This window comes from Triticum urartu, chromosome 6 (genome assembly GCF_003073215.2).
Source record: "Triticum urartu cultivar G1812 chromosome 6, Tu2.1, whole genome shotgun sequence".
NCBI classification, from domain to species: Eukaryota; Viridiplantae; Streptophyta; class Magnoliopsida; order Poales; family Poaceae; genus Triticum; species Triticum urartu.
In genome coordinates, this window is record NC_053027.1 from 464,290,223 (window position 1) to 464,305,768 (window position 15,546).

The 15,546-nt window shown below is 49.6% G+C and overlaps 1 protein-coding gene across 1 annotated transcript; it reads right to left on the bottom strand.

Moving 5' to 3' along the window:
- Positions 1-245: 245 nt before the first annotated feature.
- LOC125512384 lies at positions 246-2,511 on the bottom strand. Its single transcript, XM_048677476.1, has 2 exons — positions 928-2,511; positions 246-823 (listed from the first exon to the last, which is right to left on the bottom strand). Exons 1-2 carry the CDS (start codon positions 1,812-1,814, stop codon positions 697-699), a joined length of 1,014 nt encoding a protein of 337 aa, XP_048533433.1. The 5' UTR covers positions 1,815-2,511; the 3' UTR covers positions 246-696.
- Between the last annotated feature and the right edge of the window lie 13,035 nt (positions 2,512-15,546).

The window sequence follows — 15,546 nt, forward strand, 5'->3', positions numbered from 1 at the left end:
TATACGATCTTGTGCTATGTTTAGGATTGGGTCTAGTCCATCACATCATTCTCCTAATGATGTGATCTCGTTATCAATGACATCCAATGTCCATAGTCAGGAAACCATGACTATCTGTTGATCAACGAGCTAGTCAACTAGAGGCTTACTAGGGACATGTTGGTGTCTGTTATTCACACATGTATTACGATTTCCGGATAATACAATTATAGCATGAATAAAGACAATTATCATGAACAAGGAAATATAATAATGATGCTTTTATTATTGCCTCTAGGGCATATTTCCAACAATATTGAGGTAGCTCCAACAAGCCCTGGAAAAAGCACAATTGAAAAACAAATGTGCCCTGCCTTCCCCAGTGGCCGAAGAGCACAAAACACCGTTAACTCTGGACTCAAGCCTTTCCATCATGTCCCTGGTGTTTAGTCGATCAACAAGGTGTTTAGTTGATCAACAAGTATGTGCAGAAACAGCACGGGTTATTATTATTTAGATTTATGGGAGGGCATCAGTAATGTACTGATATTTGTCAGTTGACCCCATAGAGCCAGCAAACTATCTAATTTTCAGCAAACCGGCGTGGAAGGAATAACAATAGAAAGATAAGGGCATGGGCAGATATTTAAATGAGCAACAGACTAAGTAATATGTACTACCTGTTATTCCCAGGTTCTTTTTCTTTGACGTCAAACTTCACACTTCGTTCTCTTCACACACACATGAAACTTGAATTTCACAGTCATGTAACGTAATTTTTCTCAACATTTCCTTCCAAGACAAAGGTATAACATAGTACTCATGAAACATAAGTCCCTTTGACCTGCAGGAAGAAAGCAAACATGTGGTTAAGGCTATTAGAACAATACAAGTGGCACATGCCGCTGTCAGCGTGGTGGAAAGAAACCACATATGGAAGGAACCTACCACTCAAGATGGTGGCAATATGTCGTCAGATGATCAGCCAGGGTGAAGGGCCGCACAGAGGGCCGAACCCTCTCCTTCAGGTCATGTATGAGGGCATGCGTTGATGTCCGCTCGAATGTCCCGCTGCTTAGAGAATACACTACACCAGGGTCGAAGTTGGGCAGCGAGAAGTAGATGGAATTGCTGCTGATAGAAGGGAGTTTTGTGGCAGAGACACATAGGCATCGGTCTTTGCTAAGGAAGAGCGCCCGGTCACCTAGGCTACTCAACAGAACCAGTCCTCTTTGGTTTATATTCACCAGGAAGAGGGCAAAAGCGAATGGCTGCCACCCCTTCTTGCTCTGGCTAACACGACGATGCTGGACAGCAAGGAGCATGTATTCTCTGAATTCCACAAGGTAGTAGTAACAAAATGTAGGGCAACCAAACAAGCTGGGAATACGAGCAACCACTGGGTGCTGCAGGAACAGAGGGTACACCTGCACAATCTCCCCTGTCCCCTTTCTGATGCCAAACAGTCTGCCTCGGAATGGTAAGGCAGTCCAAAGCTCAAGACCCTGGTGTATGACAGACCAATGTGGCTTCCCAGGTTCAGCGTAGACCACCACTGGCACAACCGAGAACCAGGCAACGACGGCAATCGAGGCATGGGACCGGCAGACTGCGGCTTTCATCCAAACCAAATGGTGGAAGATGGGCGCAAGGGGAGGGAGGTCAATGAAGACACGGGTGAATGGATGCAGGACACGGACAGCGGTGGTGCCCTTGTTGAGCAGGATGAGGAGGCCATCAGGTGAAGCCGACGATCCGGTGGTTCTGGAGCTCGGACAGACGGACATGGAGGCGCCTGCTGGTGGACGTGTGGAAGAGGGTGATCTCGCAGGCATCAGCTGGGCGTACGCCGTCGCCGTCACAGAGGGCGACCCAGCCGCGAGGACGGAAGCGGGTTTCCTGCAGCGTGAGATCGCAGGGGCTGGTGGTGAAGGCACGCCAATGCGAGCACACAGCGCGGAAGCACATGTAATCCGTCACGTCCTCCGCCAGCAGTTGCTCGGCGATGATGCGGATGACGTCCGGAGGGAGGGAGGACCAGTCGGTCGCCTCGGAAGGCTCCCCGGCGGCCTCAGGGCGCTTGCGGGCGGTGAGAGCGGCAGAGGAGCAAGCTTCAGTCCTGCGCTCGCCATCGCTCCTGGTCTCCGCCGATGCAAAGACAAAAAGGTCGGGCCTTTCCCTGCGAAGCAATCTAAATATACTACTAGAATCCTTGTTGGAACTAGACTCGGATCCGTAAGAAACAGAATCAATTGCGCCCCTCCGTCCTCTCTTATGTAAGCACTCTACATCTAAGGGGCGGATCTATATGGCATGATGACGGGTCTGCACCGGCGCACTCGAAATTTGTGGAGGTGATGGCGAAAAATCTCATACCTCATAAACAAATCAAAGTCCAAGAGCGGACAGGACAGCAAGGAAATGGGAACGGCGGCGATGTTCGGCGACGCCGCACGAGGCGGGATTGTGCCGGGGGGAGAGGGCGGGGGGCGTTATTGGGGGCGTTGATCCAAAGCTAAGAGCATCTACAGCCGCCGCCCCACGATCTTCCCATGCGTTTTTGCCTCTCCGGCGTCAGAAAATCGGCCCAGTCGTGTCTCTAGTAGCCCGTTTTTCGCCGGTTTGAACCGAAACTGGCGTCGGCGGACCCGAGCCGAACTCGGCGCGCTGGGAGCGTCTGGGGGCGCCGGCACAAGCGAAAAGGGGCATGGGGCCGTTCTGTCGGCGAGTCGAGAGCCTCTTCCCGCTGTTTCTTCCCGCTTTCCCCCACTTCTCTCTCATTCTCTCCATTCCTCCCGCCAACCTCCCTCCCGCTCGCCTCCTAGCCGGCCATCATGCCGCCGAAGAAGTATGTGATCCCCGCGCCGTGACAACTGCGACCGTCACCATCGCCCAGTCAAAGCAGAGGAAGCCGAGGGCGCCGCCCAAGCTACCGGCCATGCCAAACGCCGACTGGAGGACGAAAGTTCAGTGCCGGGAGCTATCACCGCCGACCGGCGGAACAGGGCCATCACCAAGAAGGCTCGGGACAACGCGGCGCGTGCGGCTGCGACCGCGGCGGATCAAGCCGAGGCCGAGGCGGCTCGCATGGGGATGATGAACCCACCCAGCGGCCACACCCAGTACGCGCCCTGGAGCCAGCAAAGCGTCGGCTCTCCGGCCGGCTTCTCGTCGTCGCTGCAACCATGGGGATGCACGCCGTCGCCGGGCTACTCTGACGGGGACACGCACGGTGGGTTCAACCCCAACGTCACCTTCCCCATGGACACCCGGCCCAGCGCACGCCCTCGCCCGCCTTCGCCGGTATGCAGTACCCTCCATACAACTACTCGCCGCCGCCTTACGCGTCCTCCCCGACGCCCCTCTCCGCCGTGGCGGCCTGCCCTTCTCACAAGCTTCCACGTCGCACCTCGGCGACACCGACGAGACCGACGCCGACATGGACGACATCATCGTGGCAGGCTCGGCCGCGGCCGCCACGTCCCCCGGGTTCGCTACCCAGGACGACACGGTGGACCTCAACGGTGGCATGGACGGCGAGCTCGAGTACGGCGAGGAGGAGCCGGAGGAGCACGAGGAGGAGGAGGAGGAGGAGCTGGCGACTGTTCCGGTGAGGAGGCGCAAGAAGGAGAAGGGGGCGACCAGAACCGGCGAGCCGCGCATCAAGTGGACGTCCAAGGAACAGGAATGCCTCGCCAAAGCGTGGAAAGTCGTCTGCCCCGACCCGACCATCGGCGCGAACCAGAGCATCGAGACGTACTGGGAGCGCATCAAGGCCGAGTTCGACGAGCGCAAGTGTAACGCCCTCGATGCGGCTATAGCTCCCACGTCTATAGCTCCCACGTGTCGAGGCACGACTTAGAGACATAACCGCATTGAAAGCAATGTTGCAAGTTAGGCAATCTTCACAACATCCCATGTAATATAAATAAAAGGGGAGATAACATAGTTGGCTTACACTCGCCACGTCAATCAAGTACATAAATAACATTACATCATTCAAACACTCATGGCCCGACTACGGCGCCAAAATAAAAGATAACCCAACATGCGACACGGTCCCGATCACCCCAACTGGGCACCACTACTGATCATCAGGGAAAGACACATAGTATCGTTGAGAGTCCTCGTCGAACTCCCACTTGAGCTCAAGCGCGTCACCTGGAGCGGAATCATCAGGCCCTGCATCTGGTGTAATAGTAATCTGTGAGCCACAGGGACTCAGCAATCTCGCACCCTCGCGATCAAGACTATTTAAGCTTATAGGTAAGGCAAGGTAAATATGTGGAGCTGCAGCAAGCGACTAGCATATATGGTGGCTATCCTGTTCGCAAAAGAGAGCGAGAAGAGGAGGCAAAGCGCGAACGAGAAACTAGAGGACAACCTGCGCAAGCATTACTCCAACACCGTGTTCACTTCCCGGACTCCGCCGAGAAGAGACCATCACGGTAACTCACACTGTTGATTCATTTTAATTAAGTTAAGGTTCAAGTTATCTACAACCGGACATTAACAAATTCCCATCTGCCCATAACCGCGGGCACGGCTTTCGAAAGTTCAAATCCCTGCAGGGGAGTCCCAACTTAGCCCATGACAAGCTCTCACGGTCAACGAAGGAATAGACCTCCTCCCGAGACGTTCCGATCAGACTCGGTATCTCGGTTCTTCAAGACACTTCGACAGGTTAAAACAAATCCAGCAACACCGCCCGAATGTGCCGACAAATCCCGATAGGAGCTGCACATATCTCTTTCTCAGGGCACACTCAGATTGTTACTTACCAGTAGGCCAGCCCAGAGTTGCCCCTGGTGGCCACGCGGCTGACAGGTGGACCAACACTCAGAGGAGCACTGGGCGGGGGGTTTAAATAAGATGACCCTCGGGCTCCGGAAACCCAAGGGAAAAAGGCTAGGTGGCAAATGGTAAAACCAAGGTTGGGCATTGCTTGAAAAGCTTTAATCAAGGCGAACTATCAAGGGGTTCCCATTATAACCCAACCGCGTAAGGAACGCAAAATCCGGGAACATAACACCGATATGACGGAAACTAGGGCGGCAAGAGTGGAACAAAACACTAGGCGAGAGGCCGAGCCTTCCACCCTTTACCAAGTATATAGATGCATTAAGATAACATGGCAATATAATGATATCCCAATAAGTAAATAATGTTCCAACAATGAACGGTCTCCAATCTTCACCTACAACTAGCAACACTATAAGAGGGGCTGAGCAAAGTGGTAACATAGCCAATCAACGGTTTGCTAGGACATGGTGGGTTAGAGGTTTGACATGGCAATTTGGGAGGCTTTAAAGCAAGTGGTAGGCATCGTAGCATAGGCATAGCGAAAGAGCGAGCATCTAGCAAAGCAAAGATAGTAGTGATTTCGAGGGTATGATCATCTTGCCTGCAAAGTTGTCAGAGTTGACTGGATCCTCGAAAGCAAACTCAACGGGCTCCTCATTAGCGAACTCGTCTCCCGGCTCTACCCAAACAAGACAAACAAGCAAACGGAACACAATCAACCACGTGCAAAGCTCAAACAATATGATGCAAGGATGATATGCTATGCGGGATGCAATGCGGGATGCATATGCAAGATTTGACAAGGAGTGCATGAACCTGGCCTCAACATGGAAATCCAACTGTGCCACTGGAAAGATGAGATGAAATCGCTTGAAAACGATATAAAGAACACCGGAAATGGAGTTACGGTTTGGAAATGGCAAACGATTCAAATATGACCACGTTCTGCGATTTACAGCAAGTAGCCATCTAAATTCAACAAGATGAACATGCTACATCACCCAAACATGGCATCAAAATACATGGCAGGAATCCATTCATGATGCTTAACAAAAGTCTAGCACTGAGCTACGGCCAATTCATCCATTAACAGGTTCAAACAAGCATGGACAAAAATGCATTTGACAAACAGATTTCAGACTTAGTGAAATTAACACTTGTCTGGAATTTCAGATCAGATAGCACTCTTCGGAGCATGAAAACTATATGCTACAGGACCTGAACATGGCAAAGTAAAGCATGGCATGGAGCTACTCAAAGAGCTTAACAAAAGTCCCTTAGTGACCTTGAGCCAAAAGGGATCAGAAAATACAATTGCAAGCATGTGAACATGGCAAAAACATAATCAGATCACAGACTTAGTGAAAACTGGAGCATGCTGAAACAGATATCAAGTAGGCATGTTTACGAGCTCGATGCACTCACTACAGAGCAAGTCATGACAACCTAAGCATACACCCATCAAGAATACACAAAATACAAGCTAGACATGGCAAGAACAATAACATAGCATGCACGGATCAACTACAACATCATCGGCAAAATCGCTAACAAGTAGACAATCTGCCCAGATTCACAAAATGAAAAGTAGAGCTCGATTGACTCAAGCTAGGGTGCTCCATAATTGCAAACAAAGACATGGATGGATAGAGCACTACAAGATTAACAAAACATCCTTACTGATCATCCTCAAAAGAGGCACGGATCACTAGGAAACAACATGAACGTATGGCCATATGAGATAACCAGCTCAAGGACTTAGTGGAAATGCTAAGTCCCTGAAATCAGCATTAACAAATGCCTCACTTTGCAAGCTTGTGCTAGTCACCACACACATCACAAAAATACATGGGTTGCACCTCTGGAAAGATGACAAAACCCTTAACAAAACACATGAAGAGCACCTGGGCATATCATGCACACAATAATCATGGCAAAAATGACAAATATCTAAATGGAGCAGCAGATCTGACAATTATCTCAAGTAGCACTCTTCTAACAGCATTTCGGGCATCAAGATGAACTCAAATGAAAATGATGCAATGAGATGAAATGATATACTCTCTGAGACGAACATTTTGATATGCTATATGCCCAAAACGGAGCTACGGATGAGGAGTTAACGATGCAATGAACAGGAGCAAAATAGTAGGTTTCGCCAAAAAGTCAACCCATCCGGATCTGGATCTGGCGCGGTTACTGTAGCAGTGCACGGGAAACGAGGTTCGCCGGCCGACCTTGACGAGTTCGCCGGAGAGGTTCTCGGGTCCGCGGGGAGGAGGAGAGGCCGGAGATGGTGGCGGTGGTGGCGCTCCGCGGCGAGGGGCGGCGGCCGGCGGGATGGGGCGGCGAGGAGGACGCCGGACGTCGGGGCGGAGGCGGCGCCGGCGACCGGACGGCGACGGCGGCGCGGCGAGGCGCTCCGGGCGCGGGCGGCGGCGCGAGGTAGCGGATGAGGCGGCGCGGCGCGGGGCGCCTCTGGCCCGGCTCGCCGCGGCGGAGCTCGCCGGCGGCGGGGAGAGCGGCGAAGGCGGCGGGGCACTCGGGCGGCTGGCGGAGTGAGGAGTGCGGGGCCGGGAGGGCCCGCGGCGGGCTTCGGCGGGCCGGCCGTGCGGCGATGTGGGCGCGGCGGCTCGCCCTGTCAGTGGGCGACACGTGGCGCGGTGGGGGCGTCGGACATGTCCGGCCGGCGAGGTTTCGTCCGGCGCTGAGGAGAGGGAGAGGGTTAGGGTTTGATCTGGAATTTTCGAGGATGACCTATATATTAGGCATAGAGGGAGCTAGGAGAGTCCAAATGAGGTGCGGTTTTCGGCCACGCGATCGTGATCGAACGCTCTAGATGATGGAGTAGGTTTAGGTGGGTTTTGGGCCAAATTTGAGGGGTGTTGGGCTGCAACACACACGAGGCCTTTTTGGTCCCTCGGTTAACCGTTGGAGTATCAAACGAAGTCCAAATGATACGAAACTTGACAAGAGGTCTACCAATAGTAAACCAAGGCCGCTTGGCAAGTTTCGGTCCAATCCGGAAATGTTTAATCCCCACACACGAAAGAAAGGTAGAAATGACCACCGGAGGAGAATGAAGCGCCGGAATGCAAAATGGACAACGGGGAAAATGCTCGAATGCATGAGACGAACACGTATGCAAATGCAATGCACATGATCACATGATATGAGAAGCATGACAACGACAACAACACACGGAGACAAAGACCCAAACCCGAGAAAAAAAATAACTTAACGCCGAAAACGGCAAGAGTTGGAGTACAAATTGGGAAAGTTACATCCGGGGTGTTACAACACTCCACCACTACAGAAGGATCTCGTCCCGAGATCTAGGACTGAAAGAACGCCGGGTACTCAGAACGGAGGTGATCCTCGCGTTCCCAGGTAGCTTCACGGTCGGAATGGTGTGACCACTTGACTTTGAGGAATTTGATTGAACTTGTTGCGAGTCTTGCGTTCAGTCTCTTCAAGAATAGCAACTGGGTGCTCACGATAGGAGAGATCTTCTTGGAGCTCAATGTCCTCGAAGTTGACGGTGCGGTCAGGAGTCTTGAAGCACTTTCGAAGCTGAGAGACATGGAACACGTCATGAACATTTGCAAAGTTTGAAGGAAGCTCGAGTTGATAGGCGAGGTCGCCTCTCTTGCTGACAATCTTGAAAGGTCCCACGTATCTAGGGGCAAGCTTCCCTTTGATACCGAAGCGACGAGTACCTTTCATAGGAGAGACGCGGAGGTAAACATGATCTCCGATCTCGAAAGCCAAATCACGGTGCTTACTATCATAGTAGCTCTTCTGGCGGGATTGGGCTGCTTTGAGGTTATCACGAATGACTTTGCACATTTCTTCTACTTCTGTGATTAAGTCATTACCCAAAAGCTGATGTTCACCGGTTTCAGACCAGTTGAGAGGGGTATGGCACTTCCTGCCATACCGAATTTCAAAAGGGGCCTTGCCCGAACTTGCTTGAAAACTGTTGTTGTAGGAGAATTCAGCATAAGGAAGACAATCCTCCCACTTCATGCCGAAGGAGATCACACAAGCCCTGAGCATATCTTCAAGAATCTGGTTGACACGCTTGACTTGACCGCTTGTTTGGGGATGGAAAGCTGTGCTGAAGCGGATGTTGGTGCCCATGGCCTTCTGAAAAGAATCCCAAAACTTCGAGGTAAAGATGCTTCCACGGTCTAAAGATATCACTTGAGGAATACCGTGCAGAGAGACAATACGAGAGGTATAGAGTTCCGCCAATTGAGCTGCAGTGATCGACTCTTTGATAGGCAGAAAGTGAGCCACTTTGGTGAGTTTGTCAATGACAACGAATATAGCATCATTGCCACGCTTGGACTTTGGAAACCCAGTCACGAAGTCCATCTCAATGTGGTCAAACTTCCATTCTGGAATGGCAAGAGGTTGGAGGAGACCTGCTGGCTGTTGGTGTTCTGCCTTCACTCTTCTGCAGACATCACATTCATTCACGAATTGAGCGATCTCGCGCTTCATTCGAGTCCACCAATAAGCTTGCTTAAGGTCCTGATACATCTTCGTGCTCCCAGGGTGGATGGAGAGGAGAGAACTGTGAGCCTCGTTCATGATCACTTTACGGAGGTCACCTTTCGGAACAACAATACGATCCTCGAAGAAGAGAGTGTCCTTGTCATCAAGGCGGTAGCACTTGTACTTGGACTGACTCTTGGCAATCCCAATCTTCACCTTTTTCACCATAGCATCAAGAAGCTGGGCTTGGCGAATCTGGTCTTCTAAGGTAGGAGAGACTAGAAGGTTGGCGAGGAAACCTTGAGGAAAAACTTGCAGATTAAGTTTGCGGAAAGCTTGACAAAGCTCGGGTTGATAAGGCTTGAGAATCAGACTGTTGCAGTAAGCCTTTCTGCTCAAAGCGTCAGCAATCACATTGGCCTTGCCTGGAGTATATTCAATACTCGGATTATACTCTTGAATCATTTCGACCCATTGAGTTTGCCTGAGGTTGAGATTAGGCTGAGTGAAGATGTACTTGAGACTCTTGTGATCAGTGAAAATGTCCACTTTTCTTCCCAATAGAAGATGTCTCCAAGTCAAAAGAGCATGCCAACTGCCGCCAACTCGAGATCATGAGTGGGGTAGTTCTTCTCATTAGGCTTCAACTGGCGAGATGTATAAGCAACAACTTTCTTCTCTTGCATCAAAACTGCTCCTAGACCTTGGAGAGAGGCATCACAAAAGACCTCGTACGGCTTGGATTCATCAGGCGGAGTCAGAACTGGAGCAGTGATCAATTTCTCTTTCAAAGTGTTGAAAGCAATGTCACACTCCGGAGACCAAACATACTTGACGTGCTTCTGGAGAAGATTAGAGAGAGGCTTCGCGATCTTAGAAAAGTTTTCAACGAATCTTCGGCAATAGCTTGCGAGACCGAGAAAACTGCCGAGTTGTTTCACGTTCTGAGGAGGTTCCCAATTCACAATGGCAGACACCTTCTCAGGATTCACGGCAATGCCCTTGGCAGATATGATATGACCAAGATAAAGAACCTCACCAAGCCAAAATTCACACTTGGAGAACTTGGCGTAGAACTGATGTTCCCTGAGCTTATCAAGAACCAAACACAAGTGTTTGGCATGATCTTCCTTGTTCTTCAAGAAAACCAGAATGTCGTCGAGATAGACCAAAACAAAGTCATTGGTGTAGGCATTGAAGATGAAGTTCATCATGTGAGAGAACGTCGGAGGAGCGTTGGCGAGGCCAAAAGACAAGCTTGTTCTGAATGCTGTCTTGGGAATATCTTCTTCACGAATGCGAATCTGGTGATAACCCATACGGAGATCAAGCTTGGAGAATACTTGGGCACCTTTTAGTTGTTCGAACAGCTCATTGATGTTGGGAAGTGGGTATTTGTTCTTGATGGTCTTCTTGTGCACTAGACGGTAATCAACACAAAGTCGGTCCGTTCCATCCTTCTTCTTCACAAAAAGAACACCACAACCCCACGGAGAAGAACTAGGCCGGATAAGACCCATTTTCTCTTGCATATCGAGTTGCTTCTTCAGCTCCTTCAACTCTTCAGGTCCGAGCTTGTAAGGACGTTTGCACACAGGTCCCATGCCAGGCTCAAGATCAATAACGAATTCAACTGGCCGGTGCAGAGGCATTCCTGGGAGCTCTTCTGGAAAGACGTCTTGATATTCGCAAACGACTGGAATTTGAGAGATGGCATCCAATTCACCCTTCTCATTGAGAGAAAACAGACGAATGGTATCATCACGAGCGGCAAAGACAATTACATCCTGAGACGAATGAGTCAATTGAATCTGCCTGGCTGCACAATCAAGCTGAGCCTTGTGCTTAGAAAGCCAATCCATTCCGAGAATAAGATCAATATTTGAGTCACTAAGAACCGTTGGAGAAGCGAAGAACTTGTAGTCACCCAAAGTGATAGAAACATCCAGAACGATGGAGTTAGCCTGCATGCGCTTACCGGGAGAGACAACTGCTAAAGGACTAGGCAAAGCTTGCGAAACCAAATCATGCCTATTTGTAAACGGTCTTGAGATGAAGCAATGCAATGCACCAGTGTCAAAAAGAACTTTAGCAGGAATATCATTAACAGGAAGGTTACCCATGATCACATCTGACGAGTCCTCTGCCTGAGCTGCATTCATCAAATTGACCTTGGCATGCTTGGGGTTATGCTTGACCACAGCTGTACTTGCCGATCTGACAGGAGGAGGAGGAGGAAGACGCCTCTGGTTGAGACACTTGTTGGCATAGTGACCCTTCTATTGGCACTTGTTGCACGTGACCTCTGAAAGCGGACGATGATACGGAGCACTCGATCTTGGAGCTTGAGACGAAGTCTTGTTCTGAAAGCTAGGGTTGGGTGGGTGGGAAGAACCACTGCCACCTTTGCTCTTCTACTGAAACGGCTGACGGAACGTAGGAGGAGGAAGCCAAAACTTCTGCTGCTTGGCCACTTGAGTAGAGGAAGAAGGAGTAACATCTCTGACTCTCTTCTTGGAAGCATCACACCTCAACTGAGCAGCCTCTTGCTTCAGTGCCATGTTGTAGAACTCATCGTATCTCAAGGGCTCAAAGAGAACAAGAGCGAGCTGAATATCTTCTCTGAGACCACCCCTGAACTGGTATATCATGCTCTTCTCATCAGGGATGTCCTGCTTGGCAAAGCGGGCGAGCTTCTGGAACAACTTGTTGTAGTCATAGACAGACAAAGAGCCTTGCTTCAGATTGCGGAATTCCTCACGCTTGCTTTCAACCATGCTCTGCGGAATATGATGAGCTCGGAAATCTCGACGGAAATCATCCCAAGTGATAACACGTCCACCTCTGGAGTCCTTGTACTGCTGGAACCATTCTGCAGCTTGATCTTTGAGTTGGAAGGAAGCGAACTTAACAAAGTCCTTAGGCCTGACATTACTGCACTCGAAATGCTTGCACAGATCCACAAGCCAATCGTCAGCATCAGTTGCCTCAACACAATTGCTGAAAGTCTTTGGCCCGTTAGCAAGGAACTGGTTGAGTGTAGCAAAGTGACTCTGATTGCTGCCTTGATTTCCTTGACTGCCTTGATTGCGCTCTTGAAGAATTTGCATGATCAACTGTGTGTTTGCATTGGTATATCTCCCAACTTGTAAAATTCACACTTGGAGAACTTGACGTAGAGTTTTGACTCTTCTCTTCTCAAATTTCACAAAAAAAAATTTAGGATCACGCGGGTATCTTGGAATCGTTCCGATGGTTTTATGATGAGAACATTGACTTGGTGCCTCCTGTCAGGGGTTTAGTGGAAGTGTCCCGGGGAGTTGAGCTCTGAGGTGTTGTCATCATAATTTTATCGTTGCAGTTCTGGAATACCTGAGTCTAGTACGCCGACATCGAAAATCTCTTTTATGCAGTTTGTTGGTGAGATAACCTCGACGCCACCCAGTACTGGGGCGGGAGTTCGGGAGTATCGCCATAACTTGTATAACGGATGTTTTTCGAAGGTTGAGCTAGATGGTTTCCGAAGGTTTCTTGGTTATGTGTTGAAGGATGGATACAGCTGGATGTAGGATTTGCTAGTTTGGGTGAGATATTATGCTTCCCCTGTATCCCCAACACCTGATTGCATAACCGGAAAGGTTCGGGAGTTTCATAGGTGGGAATTCTAGTAGCTCTAGTTTTTCTTCCACGGATATTGGTTTCAGATTGGGATTTCTTACCGATTATTCGTTCTTGATCCATACCTTGTTGATTTATTTCTCTACCTTAATTCTACGTGGCTTCTCAATTTATGGATATGTGACCATTTCAAGAGGAATGCATTCGTTCATTTTGTTCGGATGTGAAGACTATATGTTGCAATTTTCATTCCGTTGGATTTAGCTTAAATATTTATCTGTCAATGTGCTAATGGTGGTCAACCTCTTCAGGATGGCTCCTCCAACGCGCACGACTCCGAATCCTGATCCGCCACCACCTCCACCTCCTCCAGAGGCATGGCAAGCTGTGATGGCCGCAACCAATGCAAACACACAGCTGATCATGCAAATTCTTCAAGAGCGCAATCAAGGCAGTCAAGGAAATCAAGGCAGCAATCAGAGTCACTTTGCTACACTCAACCAGTTCCTTGCTAACGGGCCAAAGACTTTCAGCAATTGTGTTGAGGCAACTAATGCTGACGATTGGCTTGTGGATCTGTGCAAGCATTTCGAGTGCAGTAACGTCAGGCCTGAGGACTTTGTTAAGTTCGCTTCCTTCCAACTCAAAGATCCAGCTGCAGAATGGTTCCAGCAGTACAAGGACTCCAGAGGTGGACGTGTTATCACTTGGGATGATTTCCGTCGAGATTTCCGAGCTCATCATATTCCGAAGAGCGTGGTTGAAAGCAAGCGTGAGGAATTCCGCAATCTAAAGCAAGGCTCTTTGTCTGTCTATGACTACAACAAGTTGTTCCAGAAGCTCGCCCACTTTGCCAAGCAGGACGTCCCTGATGAGAAGAGCATGATATACCAGTTCAGGGGTGGTCTCAGAGAAGATATTCAGCTCGCTCTTGTTCTCTTTGAGCCCTTGAGATACGATGAGTTCTACAACATGGCACTGAAGGAAGAGGCTGCTCAGTTGAGGTGTGATGCTTCCAAGAAGCGAGTGAGAGATGTTACTCCTTCTTCCTCTACTCAAGTGGCCAAGCAGCAGAAGTTTTGGCTTCCTCCTCCTTGGTTCCGTCAGCTGTTTCAGGAGAAGAGCAAAGGTGGTAGTGGTTCTTCCCACCCACCCAACCCTTGCTTTCAGAACAAGACTTCGTCTCAAGCTCCGAGATCGAGTGCTCCGTATCACCGTCCGCTTTCAGAGGTCACGTGCAACAAGTGCCAACAGAAGGGTCACTATGCCAACAAGTGTCTCAACCAGAGGCGTCTTCCTCCTCCTCCTGTCAGATCGGCAAGTGCAGCTGTGGTCAAGCATAACCCCAAGCATGCCAAGGTCAATTTGGTGAATGCAGCTCAGGCAGAGGACTCATCAGATGTGATCATGGCTAACCTTCCTGTTAATGATATTCCTGCTAAAGTTCTTTTTGACACTGGTGCATCGCATTGCTTCATCTCGAGACCGTTTACAAATAGGCATGATTTGGTTTCGCAAGCTTTGCCTAGTCCTTTAGTAGTTGTCTCTCCCGGTAAGCGCATGCAGGCTAACTCCGTCGTTCCGGATGTTTCTATCACTTTGGGTGACTACAAGTTCTTCGCTTCTCCAACGGTTCTTGGTGACTCGGATATTGATCTTATTCTCAGAATGGATTGGCTTTCTAAGCACAAGGCTCAGCTTGATTGTGCAGCCAGGCAGATTCAATTGACTCATTCATCTGAGGATGTAATTGTCTTTGCCGCTCGTGATGATACCATTCGTCTGTTTTCTCTCAATGAGAAGGGTGAATTGGATGCCATCTCTCAAATTCCAGTCGTTTGCGAATATCAAGACGTCTTTCCAGAAGAGCTCCCAGGAATGCCTCCGCACCGGCCAGTTGAATTCGTTATTGATCTTGAGCCTGGCACGGAACCTGTGTGCAAACGTCCTTACAAGCTCGGACCTGAAGAGTTGAAGGAGCTGAAGAAGCAACTCGATATGCAAGAGAAAATGGGTCTTATCCGGCCTAGTTCCTCTCCGTGGGGTTGTGGTGTTCTTTTTGTGAAGAAGAAGGATGGAACGGACCGACTTTGTGTTGATTACCGTCCAGTGAACAAGAAGACCATCAAGAACAAATACCCACTTCCCAACATCAATGAGCTGTTCGAACAACTAAAAGGTGCCCAAGTATTCTCCAAGCTTGATCTCCGTATGGGTTATCACCAGATTCGCATTCGTGAAGAAGATATTCCCAAGACAGCATTCAGAACAAGCTTGTCTTTTGTCCTAGCCAACGCTCCTCCGACGTTCTCTCGCATGATGAACTTCATCTTCAATGCCTACACCAATGACTTCGTTTTGGTCTATCTCGACGACATTCTGGTTTTCTCGAAGAACAAGGAAGATCATGCCAAACACTTGCGTTTGGTTCTTGATAAGCTCAGGGAACATCAGTTCTACGCCAAGTTCTCCAAGTGTGAATTTTGGCTTGGTGAAGTTCTTTATCTTGGTCATATCATCTCTGCCAAGGGCATTGCCGTGAATCCTGAGAAGGTGTCTGCTATTGTGAATTGGGAACCTCCTCAGAACGTGAAACAACTCCACAGTTTTCTCGGTCTCACAAGCTATTGCCGAAGATTCGTT